The following is a 20,763-nucleotide window of genomic DNA, read 5'->3' as shown; positions in this document are numbered from 1 at the left end:
CTCTGCAGAGAGGGCGATCGGCTGCAATCTGCCGTCCCTGCAGGACTTGTTCGCCTCCAGGACTCTGAGGAGGGAAGGAAAGATCGTAGCCGACCCCTCTCACCCCGGACGCAGGATCTTTGAGCCCCTTCCCTCGGGCAGGAGGCTGCGGCCCATCAGGACCAAGAGCTCCGGAGAGCAGTCGGTCTCATGAACCAAGTCCAAGTCCCCCATTGACCCAAATAATCCATCCTGGAAACATTTTGCACAGTGTTTGTTATTTGTTTTATTTTATTCTCATATTTGTTCTTACATTGCACCAAACTCCTCAATGTGTAACATATGGGCAATAAATGGCTTCTGATTGTGATTGTAGTCGGGTGCAGAAGACCGGGGCAGTGTGGGAGAACCTTACCTGCTCATCAATTTTTACACCTTTACGGGGTAAGATGCAAAGTGAGATCCCGTGAGATCCCCTCCAGTTGTCATATAAAAAGTGGCTTCCATATTTGCTCAATGGCAAAGTCATTTTTAGACTGTGCTTTTATTCCGATCTGCTGCCGACTTGTCTCTCCCAGTTTTTTACCCCGTGAGGTAAAAATCATACATTGCTATTCAAACGGTTCCCACAAATCTCCCTCTCACTCACGCTGAATGATCGAATGATCCGCAAGAATATTCCAAAAACACCTACTCAGCATCCCACTTATCGGCCCCGCCACCTGGTAGATGTCAGAAGGCGAGAGCGAGACGGAGAGAGACGGAGGCCCCAAGTCCTCAGATTGAAAAACGGAAAAGGCGAGGAACGGACAGCGCTGATTTTTTTTCAATACCATATTACGAAAACATATCTCCTCTTTTTCATTGACGCTCCAACACACGGTTCTCTACGCTCACTTTCCTCCTCGTGGTGTTATCTCGCTCACCCTTTATTACCCACAAAGCGTTCAGCGCCGAGCCCTGCAGATGTTCTCTCTCCCGCAGGCAGCCCAGACGCTTTCTCACATTTTGGCAAACGAGCGCAATTATTATTATACTTGGTGTAATTGAATTAAGGATGAGTTTAAACTGGGCACACCTTTTGATGCTTTGTTTTGGAGTTTTTCCTTCACAATTATGGTTCTTGATGTAATTTCATGATATGCTATGTTTCTTTTTCTTTCTTGTCCACCTGCACAGATTTTTGTCCCGCTGAATGCTTTATCGTGGATTTACTGCCGGGAGCATTATGCAAAACAGAGAAGACCTTTGCCTACGAAACCCCTCCAATGGATTAAGTAGAGTTTCCTTACGAATGGAAGGGATTCACGTCTATGAAAAGCCTTCAGAGATGTCCGGATGTATGGATGTTAAAGCGTTTTTGAAAAGGGCTGTATGAGTATGATGTATTATCACTGTTATTATTATCAACCTCTTTTATACATGCAACGTTTGACAAAAGGTGGCCCAAATAAAGCTAATGCTGAAGAGGTCCATCAGCAACACCCTGTATTATCTTCTTAGAAACGACTTAAAACTCATTTTGATGAACAAACCTCAACTGGATGAACATAGTTGGTGGTCTCGTGGTAATTTGCTTTTTGAACATGCTGTGAGTTATTTTTCAATATTGCTGACTCAGCCCTAGACGGGCTACTGCCACTAATGAGGTTGGCAAGAGAGGTCTTCTTGTTTGTTAATTTAGTCCTTTCCCTTTTTTTAATGTACAGCCTTTTGAATTTGGATGAAAAAGAGGGTATTGATTGTAGTGTGTATTATATCTACATTAGAGGGCTGATGGTGAGTGGGAGGCCACGGCAAAATTGACCATGCCTTCCACTTTACTGTAGTTTTAAAACCCCTCAGTTATGTGCCTCACTCGGCTCTTATGGTTCCATTACAGAAACAGTCTTTACTCTGTGGCATTGACTAATGGATAGCCTTTGCTTCTCTGCAGAGTGGAGGCTGCTGTGCGGCGTGCTTCAGCAGGTCTAGAAATGAAAAAGGTAAAGAATATAGAAAGGAAGACCTGTGAAATCAGATTGGATGAGCCCTGCAGACTGGGTCTGGTCCTGTGTGTTTGTTGTTTGTTGTTTGAGACCAGCGGCGAGCTGCTATTCAGCGAGTGCTGTCCTTTGATTCATCTCTGCGCCAGCACACCTGCTGAAGGCTGCGGACCCTCAGACCGCAGTGGCTCGGCTGAGTGGAAATCAAGCCGTAGCCTGTGGGTCGAGCATGGACATATGAACAGTATTGGTCCTTGTCTACTAAGAAATAGTAATCATGAGAAAGTATCTCTGTTTTGCTACAGTTGAGTTGACCTCCTGCACCATTTCCAACGGGGGAAAAAGAGACGGCCCGACAGCGGCAAATGCATTACGTTTTATTTGTACAACATTGCCCCCTGAAGTTCTTTCTGGTGTATCTCCCGAGTCCCCCTGGAGGGCCCACGTCAGAGGACAATGCTGTAGCACAACATAGTGCAGTAATTTACCACTACCTGCTCCCAGCAAATTGACCACGGAAGCACCTCACCTGTATTACTCTGTCACATTCACTTTAGGAAAGACACCGGGGGAACCATGGCTGTTCACACACACACACACACACACACACAACTGCACGCACACACGAGCACACGGCACACAGTATTTCAAAAGCAACGTGGTTAAGCAGCTTCATTGCCGAGGGGAATCTGAACCATGCCAGAAGGTATGCGGAATGTAGAGAATGTGAGTCATGTGCTGGCCTCCTCTAACTTGGCATTTTAATGATGGGTGGATGAATGAACCGTTCTGCTTGTTATACAAATAAACAAAACATCAGTGAGTCGAAGAGGCGGGGACAACCACAACGCGTTGATATAATATTGTACTGTAAACATATATTATTTTATATTGAAATATGAAGAAGTGTTTTGTGAGGCTCGTGCGTCCTCTGCTGGCAGGAAGTGGCTGTTATGTTATATGTTGACGTTTCCGTCTCCGGCAGACATATTGCTTACAGGAGCAAATTGTGGAAGGCTAGAAGAGACAGAGAGAGGATTCACATTTGATTTATATCTCCACGGCTCGATACGCTCAAACGACACAGGACGTGATGGGTAAGCTTGTCGGCATGTCGAGGGCACGTATCTGCGTTTGGGTGGTAAAAGATTGTGCCGCGTCAGCGGGAGCGATGGTTGTAAAGCATCCTGTCACTGTTGTTTAGCTAACTGGCGTTACTTAGCTAACGTCTTTAGCATTGCAGCTAGCCACAGATAACGACGTTAAGTTACCTCACTTAGTAGCGTCATTTATTCCTTTACGCTATTTAATAATTTGTAAATTTGAATCATTCTAATCATAGGGCGGGTTCGAGTCACCTTTTGACTGGTTTCAGAGTGAAACACTTCCAACATAATCCTATTTCAACCCGAGCCAACCCAAGGAAACTCGGCTAATAGCTAGCCAGCTAACTACGTAGGCGCCGTAGCACTTCGTGGTGAGACACGCGTAGAGGCTTAACCAGGGAATTGAGTTATTATTATGCCTCCCGATGTTGACCTGCGTATTGGCAAAGTGGCGTGTGGCCTCCCGTGTTTGTCTTACGTTACATTACAGGTGTTGCTAGCGGCAACGGCACCACGCTAATGGAACGGTGGTAGAAACGTCAACGTAGCTAACGCTAGATAACGTTGTCTCAGTGTCGTGTAGCCAAGCGTCAGCTGTGTGCTCGGTGTTATTTCGCTGGCTTGGTTCGATTGTAGCTTGACGATAAACTTCCAACAACTCGTACTCCGCAATAAGTAATCGCCTTATAAGATGGACTGTTTAGCGGTCACATTTTATTAGGCGCAGTTGTGTGTGTGCGTAGCGGCTAACGTTAGCTTAAGCTAGCTGTGTTAGCTCTGTCACCCAACCCTATTCATCGATCAGTCATTAGCATTTACGTTGCACCGAATTACGTTTCTACTCGGGAGTTGGAGCTGGTGAGAGTGACTTGGAAGGAAAACGTGTCGCATTCATGACAGCGTACAAGCGGCAGCGAGCGGCGGTTTTGACACATGCGTCGGCACACTGCAGGCTAGCGCGTAACGTCACATGTGACTCCGGGGGTCCCCGGGTTTTCCAGACTGTTCCCGAACAGCACGGTGCTTAGTTCTGCGCGTTGGTGTCATCTGTCATGCACAGACACAACTGTTTGTACGTAACGTTATGTGTTCATAAATACGAATGAAATACTAAAAAGACAGGGACAATCTTCCTCAAATGGAAACAATATATGTACATGGACGTGTCAAACTCGTGTGTATTGAGACAAAAGTCGTGTTCAACCAATCCTTATGCTCCTTTTGTGTGTCCTTTGCTTTAGTCACCCTCAGTGTTTGTTATCTGTCACTACACCTGGCTGTTGTACCTTGGCCAGAGAGACATCATTAGTCAGTTAATTAGTCACTCACGAGGTTTTTGAAGCCATGCAAATGTTTTGGGATTTTCACATATCATGGGTTGAGATTTCTGCCACCACTCTCCAAGAGAGCGTTTCATTTCCACTGTTGTTGTTTTTGGGGTTCTTTCCCAAATTTCAGTATCACCAGGATTTTTTTTCTCCCCCTCAGATTTTAGTCAAAAGACAGCGTGGCTTAAGGACTTTCACTGTTCTGTTTGCGGCCAGTGCAGGCATGTCCCCTGCAGGGCCTTTTCTCTGCTTTCCAGCCTAAACAGTCATTGCAGTTTGCGTAAAGCAACATTACATAAATCTGAGCATCCAGCAGCAGCAGCAGCAGCCAGTGCTTCCATGCGGCTTTACCATCTGGACAAACTACACACACACACACACACACACACACACACATTCGTGAACGTTTTATGAGGCTGGTGGTGCTAATGCCCTCAAACAATATCATGCCCTGAATTTGCGCAACTTGTTCAAATATTTAACCTTGGGAACTCCCGCCGTTACAATCTGGACTTTTGACAGACAAGGTTTCCACCACCTTGTGCTGGTGACAGGTTTCCATGTTGTCCCCTCGCTCACTTTCTGTCTCCCGTTGCCCCGGGTGACTCGGGGATCTGCCCAGTGCCCAGCTGTGGTGGCATGACTGCACAAATACTGAGAACGGGACAGACAGGACAGTTTGTCCTGTCTGGGCTCCAATTAATGCAAACTCTGCAATTTGACTCTACTGAATAAATGCGTTTGTTCGGCCTGCCAGCTGACTGGTTGATGAACAGCTTAGCGGCGTGTGTCTGTGTGTGTATTTTTAGGGTTCCTATGAGCTCATTTGTACAGGGCCTTTTTATATATATATAGACCAGTGTTCATGCTGTGTCACCATCATGGCTTATAATTAGAGATGTCACGGGGAAACAAACGCCGACAGTCACTCGTTCGATTACACTTCCCTCCATGTGGTGTTGACTTTGGCTCAGCTGTTTCCTGCTCGTTCTTGTTGTGTCTTCATTGTGATGTCTACTTGTGTCTGCGGCCCATTAGAGCCGTCAGCCAGTCCGGCCAAAGACAACTACAGGATGAACCGCTACAAGAACAAAGCGCTGAACCCTGAGGAGATGAGACGCAGGAGGGAAGAGGAGGGCGTCCAACTCAGGAAACAGAAACGAGAACAACAGGTTTGATCCTTTTTATATGTGTGTCTGTGTGTATTTATTGTTGGTTTATTGAACATAGTCTGACATTTAATTTAATCACAGCTTTTCAAGAGGAGGAATGTTGATGTTCTCAATGAAGAGGAGGCCATGTTTGAGAGTCCGCTGGTGGACCCGTTTCTCAGCTCTCCGACAACAGTGAGTGTCCCGCTTTATTCCTGCCTGAAAGGGGGCGTGGCTTATCTCCACAGCGTGTCTACGTGAAGCCCGTTATAATAATCTCCGCTATCCACCATGGAAATAAATAACTACTATTTCTGCTCTTTATTTGTTGTGTGAATTACACAAACGTCGGAACGGTGTTGTGTTTGGGTTCATGACATCATCCGTCGCCGCACACAGCTTGAATTTCACCGACTCCTCCAGGAAGCGCGTCTGGATGACTGCGGCTTCCAGCGCTGCTTCAGGCGGACCAGCATCCGGTCTGATGACCTGTTGTGCCGGCGTTTTATTTTAGCGATGTAATCGCTTCACTTTTCGCGTCCTCTGCACCGCCCGTTTAAAATCTCTGCACTGACATGGAATCTGCTCGCGCAAATTATTCACTTTGCTTTTGGTGTGAACGCAGCATAACCGTACACGCAACATCAACGTTATTGGTGTCGTCTGGTCTCGAGACAACAAGTGTTGTGAGTGCTTGTGAATGTGTGTTGCAGGAAGGAGTCATTACCAGAGACATGGTTGAGATGCTTTTCTCGGAGGACCCAGAGCTTCAGCTCGCCACAACACAAAAGTTCAGAAAACTACTTTCTAAAGGTAAACATATTTGACTTACAGTCACACATGTTTCACCAGTCATGAAATCACCAAGGACCAAACGAAAGTATTCACATCCAGCGTTGCCTCATTTCAGAGCCCAACCCCCCGATTGATGAAGTCATAAACACGCTTGGAGTAGTTGAGAGGTTTGTGGAGTTCTTGAAGAAGAGCGTCAACTGCACGCTACAGGTCAGTTTGTACACACAATATGCGTGTGATGTGTACATGAGGTGCATATAAATATCTACACAAATACACATAGAATGTGTCACCTGGCTTGTTGGGTTGAAGACCGTAGCTTCTTCTACTTCTAATCTTCTTTCTGATTACAGTTTTTATAGTAATGTAAAAGTGGTATTACTGTATAAATCAGTATCTCCCCTCGAATCTACGTTTTGCAACAGTGTCCAGTGTAAAATGCTTTGTCGCCGTGACGTTTTTGTGCCCGCGCAGTTCGAAGCAGCTTGGGCGCTGACCAACATCGCATCGGGCACGTCCTCGCAGACAAAGACGGTGATTGTGGCCGGAGCAGTGCCGATCTTCATCGAGCTGCTCAACTCCGACTTTGAAGACGTCCAAGAGCAGGTAACGCGGCGTGGTTGGCGTGATGTGTATTGTGTCCATCGTGACCGTTGTCTCTGTTTGGCACACTTTGCTCCATATTCTCGTGCGCGTTGCCTATTGCTCACGGCGGTTTTGGTGTGTTGGTTCTTTCTGCAGGCGGTGTGGGCCTTGGGTAATATCGCAGGGGATAGTGCCGTGTGCAGGGACTACGTGCTGAACTGCGAAATCCTTCCGCCGTTGTTAATGTAAGCCCATCTTCACACTGAATATGGCCACCAGCTTTCCTACCTGTGATACTGTCTTTGTGGTCTTATCTCATCTGGTAAGCTTTTCTTTTCTTTGCCATTTCAGGCTTTTGACGAAATCCACTAGATTGACCATGACTAGGAATGCAGTGTGGGCTTTGTCTAATCTCTGTAGAGGAAAAAACCCTCCGCCGGCTTTTGAAAAGGTACAGCTTTCTCGCTCCCTGTTTATTTTTTGGTTACCTCGGAACAAGAATGTAGCCGAGCTGCTTTTCCTGCAACTGCTGCTCGACGTGTGTGTGTTTCTGGTCATAAATGTGCATTGTGTCTGCTGTGCAGGTGTCCCCCTGTCTGCCAGTGCTGTCCAGGCTTCTATTTAGCAGTGACCCAGACCTGCTGGCGGATGCCTGCTGGGCTTTGTCGTATCTCTCAGACGGCCCCAATGACAAGATCCAGGCTGTCATCGACTCCGGCGTCTGCAGGCGCCTCGTAGAGCTGCTCATGTAAGTCGAGTCACACGCTCGGCTCTCTTTTTCCCTCTAAATATGACCCGTAAATACCATTTCTCTGCTACACCCCACTGTCCTGCAGGCACACGGACTATAAGGTGGCCTCCCCTGCGTTGAGAGCTGTGGGAAACATCGTAACTGGAGACGACATCCAAACACAGGTGAGAGGGTATTCGCTGAAGTTAGTTTCTGTTGTCCTGGTACACATACGTCATTGCAGACTTCATCCTCCAAAGGGATCGTCGAGAGGGGCTTTCGCTGTCTGATTTAAATGTGACCCCCTTTTTTCTTTTTTTCTTTTCTAAACGAATGACTTGCTCCCACCCTCCCGCGTGTAGGTGGTGTTGAACTGCTCTGCTCTGCCCTGTCTGCTGCACCTCCTCAGCAGTGCTAAAGAGTCCATTCGCAAAGAGGCGTGCTGGACCATCTCAAACATCACGGCAGGAAACCGAGCTCAAATCCAGGTGATGCACGCTGACAAAGCCCAGAAGGTCCCCCACCTGATCCTTTCCTCCAGGAATAACTTGTTACTTAAATGTCAAGACTAATTACATTGTAATGAGAACACGCATGTTGGGGATTGTTTTGTTGAAATGAAATATGTCGAGGTGTCAAAGCTCTACAGTGTTTCTAATATATAATCACAGCGGGTGTAATTTGACCGTCAGTTTTGTCCACTTCTTATATTCTGTGCTCTATTCCATCATTTAATCTGAACACGAGCACAGCCTGCAATAACTCCCATATGATTGACAGGCCTTTGATTACAATGGCAACCGCTTAACGGCTGGCTTAATGTTTTTGTTTTTTTTCTTTTCATGGCAATGAAGAGCAGTCGAAGTGTTTACTCAGCCATGTGACGTTTAAAACTCTTTCTGAAATCAATTAGTCACTTTTTCATAATTAAATCTCAACCAGAACTTGTTTCATTCTGCACCAGCGTCACTAATCTTGTCTTCACTTTTGAAGATAATTTAATGCTAAACACTTTGAAAGGGGACGTTTCCACGGTAACTGATGAAGCTGGAGACCTCACCCCTGATTTAAAAAAATATATATATATATTTTTCATCTCCTGCTGCCCCACAGACTGTCATCGACGCCAACATCTTCCCGGTTCTGATCGACATTCTGCAGAAAGCAGAGTTCAGGACCAGGAAAGAGGCGGCCTGGGCCATCACCAACGCCACCTCTGGAGGAACGCCAGAGCAGATCAGGTTAGGGGGACACGAGGTCAGGTTGACCCAGTCGGGGTCATCCTGATACGCAGTTGAAAGGGTTCCATGGGCCTGCATCAGGTGATGACTGTGGAAGTTGTAAATAATGAGAAGAAATATAATGTGATGCTTTACTTGTGAGAAAGAAATTTTCATTTTGCACGGTTTTAATAATTCATGGGGTAATCGGAATGTAACCGGAATTATTCATATACAATTGATTCAAATCTTTTTAATTAATAGATCAATAAATGCAAACAATCTATTTCAAATAGATTAGATATTACTCCACCATTAAAAAAAATCAGCCTTTGGCAGATCCTATGGACGATTATGACTATATTATTATAACTGTCTGATTTTAAACACTCTCGAGTAACTTCTTGAGTCACAAGAAGGCCTTTTTTTTTTTAGAAGTTGATAGTTGGAGGCTTATTCTCTGTCCGCTGTGTGTTGGAACCCAGATACCTGGTGAACCTGGGCTGCATTAAGCCGCTGTGTGACCTGCTGACGGTGATGGACTCTAAGATCGTCCAGGTGGCCCTGAACGGGCTGGAGAACATCCTGAGGCTGGGCGAGCAGGAGGCCAAGCAGGAGAACAGCGCCACCGGAGTCAACCCTTACTGCAGCCTCATCGAGGAAGCCTACGGTACGAACTCCGTCACAGCGCACTGGTGCTTTAGTCTTTAGGAAATCAACATTATAGGAAATAACATTTTTGATACCAAAGCAATAGTTTTTTAGGGAGAAGTGATTGTCAGCTTACTATTACGACCACATAAAGTAGTGATGTTTGACCCGTCGCTGCCTCTATCCAGTTATTTCTATTACCTTTTTTAGAATAAAAAAACCGTCAATTCTTCTGAAAAAGTCCTCGTTCTAACATTACTCGTCTTTCCAGGTCTCGACAAGATCGAGTTCCTCCAGAGCCACGACAACCAGGAGATCTACCAGAAGGCCTTCGATCTGATCGAGCACTACTTCGGGGTGGAGGACGAGGAGCACAGCCTCGCCCCCCAGGTGGACCAGGCCAACCAGCAGTTCCTTTTTCCCCAGCAGGAGGCTCCCATGGAGGGCTTCCAGCTTTAAGCCCCCTCCCCCCCCCCGAACACCCACCTCACCTTTAAAATGCACCACTTTGCCCCCCTCTGTACCTCCTCGTCTCACGGAGGACCCCTGGTAGCCGGAGCCTCTCAGCCCCCCCCCCCCCACCTCCCCCGATCGGCCACTGACTCCCAAACCTCCACACACCCGTAGGTAAAACTGTCCCGCCCTCCAGCTCTCCTCATCCAGTGGGCCGACTCCTCGCGGGGGGAGGGAGGGGGGGGACCCACGTGTTACCGGTCGAGGGGGGAGCTGCATTACACTTTCCTTGAAGAGGCCGTGATGGCCACATGAAGTCGGCTCTGGCTTCAAGAACGCTCTCACACACACACACGCATATCGTCCTGCCGACGGTTGGGTTGGTTGATATCTTTATATAGACTCTTTTGGGTTGTTTCCCAGGGGGACCTTTGCTTTTTTTTTCCGGGTTGCCCGTGCAAAGTCCCACGAGTGCGAGGTGAAGGCGAGCGCTTGATGTCAGTGTGACCGGGTGGCAGGAAAAACACACAGTAAAGATCCCTTGTCGTTTATGATCACTTATTTATATGCGTGTGATTTTCTTTTTTTCTTTGGTTTGCTGAATCACGAGGCTCGGCTAAAAAGTGTCTTTTTCCACTGTTAACATGTCTTCTATTCTTTTGGGACACATTTCAGGGGAGGAGACTGGAGACTGGGTGTCGGATGGGGTTTTGAAGGGATAGTGGAAAATAGATGGGTTTATAGAGGATATGTTTAAAGATCTAGGAACATCAATTTTTTTCGAGGGTGGTGTAGTTATAGATCCAATGTTCGTTGTGTGCGGTGTTATTAATAACAATACATTTGAATTCTGGAATGATCTAACTATTAAACGAGGCATAGCTGGGGCTTCAGGGCGACGGGGGGGTACCAGCCGCACCAAACCCAACTTCCTTTTATATTTAAACAAACTGGATGTATTGCAGATGTTTAAAATGGGGGGGAACTGACGCTTGTGGTGCAGACTCAACTTTTAAAGTCTGATTCCATTGATGCTCGGTGAAAACAGGTGGCTGCTGGTTCTGCGAGGCCCTCGTGCCCCCGCCTCCCCGGCCGTGAGTGTGTGTGTGTGTGGGGGGGGGGGGGGGTTCTGCATGGCGTTATATTACCCTGCGTACAGTCACTGAGGGTCCCGGTCAAACGCTGCCCACCCTTTTTCTTTTACCGTGGCAGCATTTGCAGGTAAAGAAACAGGAAGTGGGCCACGGCGCCGGTTTGGTGGCGGTGTTGCCGTGCAGTGGCAGATTTGACCCACGGCGTTCTGGGCGGCGGGCTTGATGACTGTTGATGACTCCGCCCGGGTCCGTTGTGTAAATAGCTTCTCCTCGAGGCTCACGGCGAGCCGGGTCTGTCCGGGGGAACCGCTCAGACCACCAATTCAAGTATAAACATACATTTGAGTTTTGTATTTGCATTGTATTTGCGCACACTTCATGCACACTTGCATACAACACCAGCAGACACCTTACACACACACACACACACACACACACCTCCTCACAGATGAGTGGCTAGACGCAAGAAAAATCAGTTTCCATGGTCCTTTTTGGAAAAAAAGTTATTTTTATTTTTAAATTGGCTTTTCTCCGGAGAAAATTGCCGTTTTTGGCTGTTATTTCATTTCAGACCACTTACTATGGTTTTTGTTTTATTTAAAAAGAAATGTTGCCGGTGATTCAATTTTTATTTAAGACTTCTTTTGTTTTAGTAGAAACAAAGAAGGGTTTTTTTTTTGCATATTTAAATGTTTCACTGCACAAAGACGTCTCATGGAAACTTTTTTTTTCGTCCTTGTTTCTAGCCACATGACTTACGATGGTTTAAATGATCCCTGTGAGCCCACGGCTCAGAAGCTGATCCGGGATCAGGCTTCCGGCCTTGTGGGCGGAGCAGAACTGTGGTTGTGTGATGTTTTGACTGACGGCACCGTGAGGACGAGCTTGATCGACCCCGACGACCTCTGGGAGCTCCTGTTGTGTGGATCACAGAACCCGCCTTAACATTGAATCATGATACTGTGACCAGAACTCTGGTGGATTCCACCGCATCTAAGAAGAGACACTTTACCGTGACGCCCCTTTTAGATTCATTTGGTTTCTTTCAGTATTACATTTTTACACAAGCCATAAACTTCCACCAACTGCTGTTGGGTTCAAGTTTGCTTTGCTAGCGAGATGTTATCCACAGAACACGTGTGCTCCCAGTGGACACGAGAGTTGAAATCATGAATAATTGAGCATCAAGAACTTGCCTCTACAGGACTGACGTGTAGAGCGGCATTTGTAACGGAAGTCTTCGATTTCACTCTGAGCTCGGCCGACAAATAACGCCAGAATTGCAACGTTTGAAAACGGAGAAGAAGAAAAAAAAAAGAAAATAGTGCATCGACCAGGAAAAACAAATATTTATATTTCTTGAAAATGAAAATGCACTCCTATTCACAAAAGTGCCAATCCGACCAACAGAGACTGGAGGTTCTTATGTCTTTGACTTTTGTTTTTCTTTATCTTTTATTTACTTGAATGTGCACACATTTTGTGCAGAACATTGCTGCTCTATTTTCCTTCTCTTTAAAGTTACGTTATTTGCCATTGATTCTTTGGGGGGGGGGAGAGTGGCCCCAGCGAAGCCGTGGTCACATGACGCGGGCCCCTCCGGCCGCCTGTCGTCCGTCGGTGTGACGATCCCCGGCGCCGCGGCCTAGAGTGATTTCACGCGGTGGAAACGGCCGAGTTTAATATTTGGCGTTTCTCACGGCTCAAAGCCGGCGCCTCCGTGTGCTGACGGAAAACTATGAGAGATTTTAGATGTGGCAAATTGTGTAAATTTAAGCTACTATCATAGCGGACGATTGCAGGTACTCACCGTGTTGTCGTAGTTTACCAAAGTTGCGTCATCCTGAAGGCTGGTGGGAATGATTTACTTGATGTCTTCAATACTCACTGAGAATCTGCTTCTTTTTATTAGAAGCTGCAATAGCTCAGTCCTCACTCTCCTCAGCTCCTTTTTTTTGGCTTTTCCTCAAGTTTAAGTACTGTTTTAGGGAGTGAAAAGATCTGCAAAATTATCCAGACGGCTGCAATAAACATATTGTCCAAAATCAGGCGCCGTAGAGGCAACAACTCCCCTGCAGGTGGCGCTCCGCCGCTGGGTGAGGCCGACCGAGGCCACTGGACAAACTCTGTCATTCAGAAATTGTGCAGTGATTTACATTAAAAAGTATTATTAAAGTTAAACTATATGTATATTCTGATACATTGACGGGGGATTTAGCAATTCTAATCACTTCTGAGAAGTGGAGAAAAGGCCTCATTGGAGCACAAGACAAGAGAGAAAACAGGATCAGGTTTTTCTGGGTTATATTTTTGGATAATGTGTTTAGCATCAAACGTTCGTCCCAGTCAGGCTGCACGATCAGGAACCTCGTTATCCACGGGGGGGGGGAAATGAGCAGACATCACTAAATATCTCAAATCTGACTTGTCTTCCGTCCTAGAAGCTGTTCACGTCTTTATCAGAATCTAAAGCCACGCTTGGCTTGGTCAGGTGATGTCCTCTATGCTACAGATGTTTACAATGCTACATGTTTGTAAAAATACTTTTTCATACGCCACCACTGACCAGTCCCGATGTTTTCTCTGCTCTGGTCCTTCTCATTTCTTTTACATGTATTTATTTTCTCTACTCTTGTTTATGATTATTTTTTTTCCCCCATTTGCTCAATTACCCATCTTAAACTGTGACTTGACTTGACTTTACCGACGGTATGAATGAGTGACGAGAAACTTCTACACAACTTCAACTAAACATGTCACACAAACATGAAGATGGAAAAAATGCATACAGGAAATAGCAACAATATAAAATGTTAAAGTGTAAAGGAAATTACATTGAATTTGAAATTGTTCAGTGAAAATACTGTACAAAACAAATAAAGTTACGTTACAACCCTTTAATGTGAATGTTTTGTCTTTGTTCACTGCTGTCAATGAGAATGAATTCAGCAGCACACTAGCAAAGTTGTGTTGTATGTCCAAGTGCAAACTTACTTTTGTAGAAGTGGAAAGAAACCTCTGTAGAATTTAGCTACAGTACCGGGGATGTGAGCCCTAATATGAAATAATTATTACATTTCAGATAGTAGGCTCCATGTCTTCATTTGAAGCTCAAATAGAAACATGCAACCTGGTTAGTATTTTCTTTATTTTTCCATTGGAGAAGAATACTACGTTTCCAAAACCCGCCAAGTCAAATTCCTACGACAATGGACGACAAGACAACACTGCACAAGGAATAAAATAAAATTGAATGCTATGGGTTTAAAAACATTTTTACATGTATTTATTTTCTCTACTCTTGTTTATGATTATTTTTTTTACCCCCATATTTAAAAAATAAAAATAAAGGAATAAAGCTAAAAGTTAAAAAAATAAAGTGTTTATATGTATTATTATTTGATCATTTGTATTTATAGACAATGAGGTGGTTCCCCATTATTATAAAAAAATATAAAATTTCGATTAAATTATTTGTATGCATATATATTATCTAAACAAAGCTTAGATTTATAGGAATCAACATATGTATTATTAATAACCAGTAAAGATAATTTCATGTATTTCTCTGTAGGTGGCAGCAAAGCACAACGTAGTGACGTAAACCGCCAAACTACCAGGAAACAGAAGAAGAATCCAAAGTTATCACCGGAAGTGGGTTTTTTTTCTGGCTCACGCTGTTGTGGAAACCCGCAGTTCGCAGTCAAACACTAACGTTAGCTATTTCCTCCTTGAGTCTGAAGGTAAATGACTCCTTAATATCAGAGAACTCGGGATTCACGGACTAGCACCCGTGTAGTCCGTGTATGTTGTTAGAAGTTATACATAAACCAGCACTGTGCAAGCTAGTTTAGCCGCATCTGGAGGCTAACGAGCGTTAGCAGGTGCTAGCTAACAAGACGTGAATGCTAACGTTAGAGAGCGAGTGTTAAAGCGAAAGCTAGCGAGGACATGCACATGCACTGTTGACAGGACATTTGTGTTACAATTTGTCATGACGTATGTTCGTTAACATGACAAACTATACTCCGTATCATGAACATGTGTAACGTAAAACACAAGTTAATGAAGATGACCGCCTAATGTTAGTAAACCTGGTGGTTAAAGGTTTCTAAACACGATCTAACGTTAGCTACGTCACACGCGATTAGTCTTATTTTGTGGCTTTAAGTTAGGCCTAAGTTGAGCTGTGACCAACACTTACAAAGCAGCTATTACATGTTAATACGTAGAAACAGATCCGTAGACAGATTTAAAGCTCAGTTTGGTGAGTCATTTATTTTCACCTTTTCCTTGCAGGTGGTCCAGTATTAAAAAAAGACCTTCATAGTGTCACTGAGTTATATGTATGAGTGAAAAGTGCTTTAATTTGCACCTTGTGTCATTACCAGAGAGTCAGGTATCATCTTTTTTTCCTTCTATTTGTAACCGATACCAGAGATGAAAAAACACGACACAGAAGTGTCCGCCACCCCGAGCAGTGAGGACGCCATCCAGAGCAGTGAGGACGCCATCCAGAGCAGTGAGGACGCCACCCAGAGCAGTGAGGACGCCACCCAGAGCAGTGAGGACGCCACCCAGAGCAGTGAGGACGCCCCTTCAGCCGAAGTGATGGAGTCACTCACAGCTGCAAAAGAAAGCTCGGAGAGCACCAGCCTCGAAGACTCCGAACCCCCGCCGCCGCCGCAGACAGACACGCCTCCGCAGACAGACACGCCGCCGCTGACAGACACGCCGCCGCAGACAGACACGCCGCCGCTGACAGACACGCCGCCGCAGACAGACACGCCGCCGCAGACAGACACGCAGCCGCAGACAGACACGCAGCCACAGACAGACACGCAGCCACAGACAGACACCCCGACGCCGCCGCTCACAGACACCCCGACGCGCACAGACACTCCGACGCAGACGGGGACGCCGACGCCCACAGACACGCCTCCACAAGGCGACGAGGCAGGAAGTGAAGGTAAAGCTGGAGTTTCTTTGTGACGTGAGAACTGGTTGTAGCTCCGTCAGTGTTTTTTGTAATAGATCACAATCTAATAACGGCGTGGATTGATACAATGCAGTATTGCATATTAAAATGGCCTACACCGAATCCTGCTTAAAACCTGCCCCTTTTTATGTGTTTCTCACCTATATTTTACCTGTCTAGAACACTTCTTATGGGAAACATTTAAGGCTGTTGATATTATCGATTGGTTGGTTTACTTCTCCCACTAGGTTTGCATACAACTTTAAGTTATTCAAATGCCTTTCTGAAACATGTTTGTGTGTAATTTCATACTGTGTTTTTTTTGGGCCGGTGATTAGTGGCTCCTCTGGTTGTTAGTGTGAATGATGATAACCGCATGTGGTGCATAATCGGTGACATGGAAACAGTTTCTAACCAAATGCCCCCCCTCCCGCTCCTGGCCTAGTTGCAGAGGCAGCTCTTTCCCAATGTGAATTGGCCGAGGAGCTTAGCCGGCAGCTGGAGGACATCCTCAGCACGTACTGTCGGCGAACCCGCTCGGACGACGCCAGCCCCGTCCCCAACGGCCAGTCGCACAGCCCCGAGCTCAACGGCCTCAGCGGCGAGAGGGGGGGCGGCAAGACGCAAGGCAAAGCACACGGAGGTGGCAGCGGGGGGCAGAAGAAGACTCACGATAAGAAGAAAGTGAAGGGTCTGGGTGAGGAGTATTGCTCATCCGTATGGATCGGTGGTCTAGTCAGAGTGTGTAGTAGATTTTGCGTAATGAAGAATCAAAGAGATGCCTTGAAAACCGCCTAGAGGCCAGTTTGCTAAATTCAATATTCACTGGTTCTCTCTGTCTCTGTTGTGCTCGTTTATGCAGGCAAAGAGATTACTCTTCTCATGCAGACGCTGAACACACTGAGCACTCCAGAGGAAAAGCTTGGAGGCCTTTGTAAGAAGTATGCCGAACTGGTGAGTGTTCTTTTTATCCAAACGTGTAGCCCGAAGCACCACTCTTGATCTCTAAAACATTTCTAGAGTGGATGTAAAATGAAACGCTCTCTTTCCCTTCTGCTCTGAAGGTGATGTTTTTATTAGTGCTTACATTTTAGTCCGTACAAGTTTTTGAATTCAGAATGAATAGTTGGCAAATTATCTGTGGATATACAGTTCACAGGAATGTCCACACTTGGTGAATAAATAGTAACTGAAAAGAAGAGTTGCAGTCCCTCTGTTAAAGGAGTCTTAAAGGAAAATAGATTTCATGCTGCAAATCGCTTTAAAGACTCATTTAATTGCTTTTCCTGCTCAGTAGTCTGTGTAGAAATGACCGGAAAATCAGTGTGTGTGTGTGTGTGGCAGCTGGAGGAGCACCGTAACACCCAGAAGCAGATGCGAGTGCTGCAGAAGAAGCAGGACCAGGTGGTCCAGGAGAAAGACAACCTGAGGAACGAGCACAGCAAGGCCGTGCTGGCTCGCAGCAAGCTGGAGAGTCTGTGCCGGGAGCTGCAGAGACACAACCGCACACTGAAGGTAAGAAGCGAACCGAGCCGAACCGCCGCATTGACCCAACTCAATGACCTCCTGCAACGATGGCCTGTCTACGGTCATTCACAAGTGAGCAGCGCTGTCCTCTTCACACTCGTTTTATTGTTCCAACGTCGCTCCACCCGCAGGAGGAGGGAATGCAAAGAACGCGTCTGGAGGAGGAGAAAAGGAAGGAGGTGACCTCCCACTTCCAGGTGACGCTGAACGACATCCAGGCTCAGATGGAGCAGCACAACGAGAGGAACGCCAGCCTGCGGCAGGAGAACTCCGAGCTGGCCGAGAAACTGAAGAAGCTGTATGAACAGTACAAACTACGGGAGGAGGTCTGTGCCTCCTTCACTGCGAGTCCCAATAATGTGCGTTTCACCACGCTCTTTTGCCGGCTGTGTGACGGGCGTTTTGATTTCCCCCCCACAGCACATCGACAAGGTGGTGAAGCACAAAGACCTGCAGCAGCAGCTGGTGGACGCCAAGCTGCAGCAGGCGCAGGAGCTGCTGAAGGAGTCCGAGGAACGCCACGACAGAGAGAAGCACTTTGTAAGCCTCCTCTCTCAATCCAGAACAAGCACTGGCGTTCCCTTCTGGTTTTCTTTCAATGGGGAGTTGTCACTACGGTTTGACCTTTGCCCTCGCCTCCCCCAGTTGCTGAAAGAAGCAGTGGAGTCTCAGAGGATGTGTGAGCTGATGAAGCAGCAGGAGGTCCACCTCAAACAGCAGGTCCCTGATACGGCTTCACATTCCTGACAGTTGGACTGTGATTGAAAATGTTTGCACTGAACTTGTTGTTGTTGTTTTTCAGCTCTCACTGTACACAGAGAAGTTTGAAGAGTTCCAGACCACCCTGTCGAAGAGCAACGAGGTCTTCACCACGTTCAAACAGGAGATGGAGAAGGTGAGGCGTCCGCGTGTGACGGGCTGTTGATCCGTGCGGGCGAGTGACGGAGGAAGGGAGCTGCCTCTCTGTGACCGTCTGGTTTCCCTTCCAGATGACTAAAAAGATCAAGAAGCTGGAGAAGGAGACGGCCATGTACCGGTCCAGGTGGGAGAGCAGCAACAAGGCTCTGCTGGAGATGTCAGAAGAGGTAGAGCACAGTTTTGGGGGAGATTTCTGATCCACCGTGTGTTCGATTGATATACGCTGCATGTTATTATAATGATGGTGGCCACTCAGTGTGAGGGAAAGTCTGTAGCGATGAATACGTCGTATGATTGACGGCCCAGCGGCTGACGCGCGTCTCCCTCGTGTGCAGAAGTCCGTGCGGGACCACGACTTCGAGGCGCTGCAGGGGAAGGTCCAGCGGCTGGAGAAGCTGCGACGGGCCCTGAAGGTCGAACGCAACGAGCTCAACAAGAAGGTGCAGAACCTCAGCGGGCAGGACGCCGTCCCGGCGGGGGGCCCCGACTCCCCCTCCCCCCCGCCCACGGACCCTCACCCCGACCCCGACTCCGCCCCCTGCTCCAAGTCCTGCCACTGTGACCCACAACTGGACACCGACGGCGTGCTAGAGGAGGCGAGGGCGCCGCTCGTCAGATAGAGAGGTTAACCGGTGTCCTCCCAGCATGCACTGCAGGCGCCAAAACAGGTGATGTGAAGATCGAGGCCCGCCTGTCGGTCCATTCACATGCACACCAGACGGCGTCACGCTGCCTCACACATCAGGCAGGCGAAGATTGAGTGAGTGAGTGAGTGAGGGAGTGTGTGTGTGCACGTGTGCGTGCGTGTGCGTGCGTGTGCGTGCGTGTGCGTGCGTGCGTGCGTGCGTGCGTGCGTGCGTGCGTGCGTGTGCGTGTGTGTGTGTGTGTGTGTGTGTATTGAAAGCCACTCCTAGTAAAGGTTTTTCAGGTGAAGTCTTAACGGGATGTGAAGACCGATTCTTAGTCACATAGAAATATTATAGAATGCTACAAAAGTTGTTTGTCGCACTGAAAGATTCCTCCTCTGGTTTCAGCGTTTTCATCTTCTTTCTTGTGGACCATTTTAGGGAAATGGTTCTTTTTTTTTTCTTCTTGTTAGCGTCTCGCTGCTTCTTTTGAGCAGTTTTCCTGTTCTGTATTTATTGTTTGAATTATAATCTCTGATATTGAAATATATGTATCGTACGGAGCACCACTATAAGATCATTCTCTATTTTACACATTTAAAAAGGCGTTTGTTTTTATGACTTTTCATTCCTAACCTCCCTGAGTTCAGATGTTGTTTGCTACGTTATATTTGACATGTTTTTGAGTCCGCTTAAAACGTTCTAATGACGACCACTTGAAACTCGTTGTGTGCGTGTGTGTGATTGTGTGTGTGTGTGTGCGGGGTTCACACAGCTACGGTTGTCTCCCCCTCTTTGCAGTAGCTTGTAATCAGGTTTTAACGAGAGAATGTTCAACGACTTCTATGCAACGCTTGCTTCTTGTTTTGTTTTGTGTGGCGGTCTCAACTGACGAGCACTTGGGGAGACAACGAATAAACATTCTCAGCCATCGTGCATGGACGCATTGTGTAAACCGACCACATGTCTGGCATCAGAACTTAATTTTTGCTTCGCTGTGAACCTTATTACTTTCCTCTGGATAATTGTCTGACGTCGAGTCTAAGGTGCATCTTTCTGGTTCTCTTACAAGGTGCAGCGACGGATATAAACTGAATGCAGGGAGTTTGACTCCCTTCAGTCCTTCTTATGTACAACTTAATATGTAGCATTGGCAGACAATATTTCTTCCGTTGTCCCACAGGACAGAATCATTGTTCCTCTGGTCCCGTGGGCAGATGTCAAGGCTCGTTGAGAAGGAACCAAAGATGTCTCCTCTTTTGTCTTTTGCAGTACTTTTATCTGGCCCTGTATTTTTTTGTTTCCTGTTAAATAAAAGTTGTAAAATATGTAGCCGTTTGTGTTTATTTAGAAAGGATTCAATAATTAGACCACACAACTTTGTATGGATTTGAAATGTAGTTTTCACTGTTAAATGCACACGTGATGTGTTGTGAGTGCATTCAGTCATTTGCAAGGAGTCATTCACAGCCAACATCTGGCGAGGGACGAGGAACAGCCTCCACGAACAAGCATTCACACACCTACAGGCAAATTAGAGTCACCAATCCCCCAAAGAATGTCTTTACACGCAGAGAACATACAAACTCCACACACAAAGGTGTGTATTACATACAAACTCCACACACAAAGGTGTG

General features: G+C 46.6%; 2 protein-coding genes across 3 annotated transcripts; both read left to right on the top strand.

Annotated features, from left to right (window-relative positions):
- Window positions 1-2,894: 2,894 nt before the first annotated feature.
- Window positions 2,895-13,978, top strand: kpna6 (karyopherin alpha 6 (importin alpha 7)). The gene is made up of 14 exons (XM_040188449.2): window positions 2,895-3,061; window positions 5,437-5,570; window positions 5,652-5,744; window positions 6,263-6,362; window positions 6,460-6,554; window positions 6,819-6,950; window positions 7,086-7,174; window positions 7,281-7,380; window positions 7,514-7,677; window positions 7,766-7,844; window positions 8,022-8,147; window positions 8,773-8,900; window positions 9,365-9,549; window positions 9,802-13,978. The coding sequence occupies exons 1-14, from the start codon at window positions 3,058-3,060 to the stop codon at window positions 9,987-9,989; spliced, it is 1,617 nt and encodes a 538-aa protein (XP_040044383.1). The 5' UTR covers window positions 2,895-3,057; the 3' UTR covers window positions 9,990-13,978.
- A 725-nt stretch (window positions 13,979-14,703) lies between these two features.
- txlna (taxilin alpha) lies at window positions 14,704-20,456 on the top strand. Of its 2 annotated transcripts, XM_078081295.1 has the most exons (12): window positions 14,704-14,820; window positions 15,516-16,046; window positions 16,501-16,752; window positions 16,918-17,009; window positions 17,400-17,570; window positions 17,714-17,908; window positions 18,003-18,122; window positions 18,228-18,302; window positions 18,385-18,477; window positions 18,572-18,667; window positions 18,836-19,168; window positions 20,310-20,456. In XM_078081295.1, the coding sequence occupies exons 2-11, from the start codon at window positions 15,518-15,520 to the stop codon at window positions 19,118-19,120; spliced, it is 1,908 nt and encodes a 635-aa protein (XP_077937421.1). In that variant the 5' UTR covers window positions 14,704-14,820; window positions 15,516-15,517; the 3' UTR covers window positions 19,121-19,168; window positions 20,310-20,456. The 2 variants fall into 2 exon arrangements, with proteins under 2 accessions (XP_077937421.1, XP_040045049.2); XM_040189115.2 differs by having other exon boundaries at window positions 18,836-20,456.
- Window positions 20,457-20,763: the final 307 nt, after the last annotated feature.

Source organism: Gasterosteus aculeatus, chromosome 10 (genome assembly GCF_964276395.1).
Source record: "Gasterosteus aculeatus chromosome 10, fGasAcu3.hap1.1, whole genome shotgun sequence".
NCBI classification, from domain to species: domain Eukaryota; kingdom Metazoa; phylum Chordata; class Actinopteri; order Perciformes; family Gasterosteidae; genus Gasterosteus; species Gasterosteus aculeatus.
The sequence above is the reverse complement of the archived record's forward strand: the minus strand, read 5'-3'. Positions and strand labels throughout refer to the sequence as shown.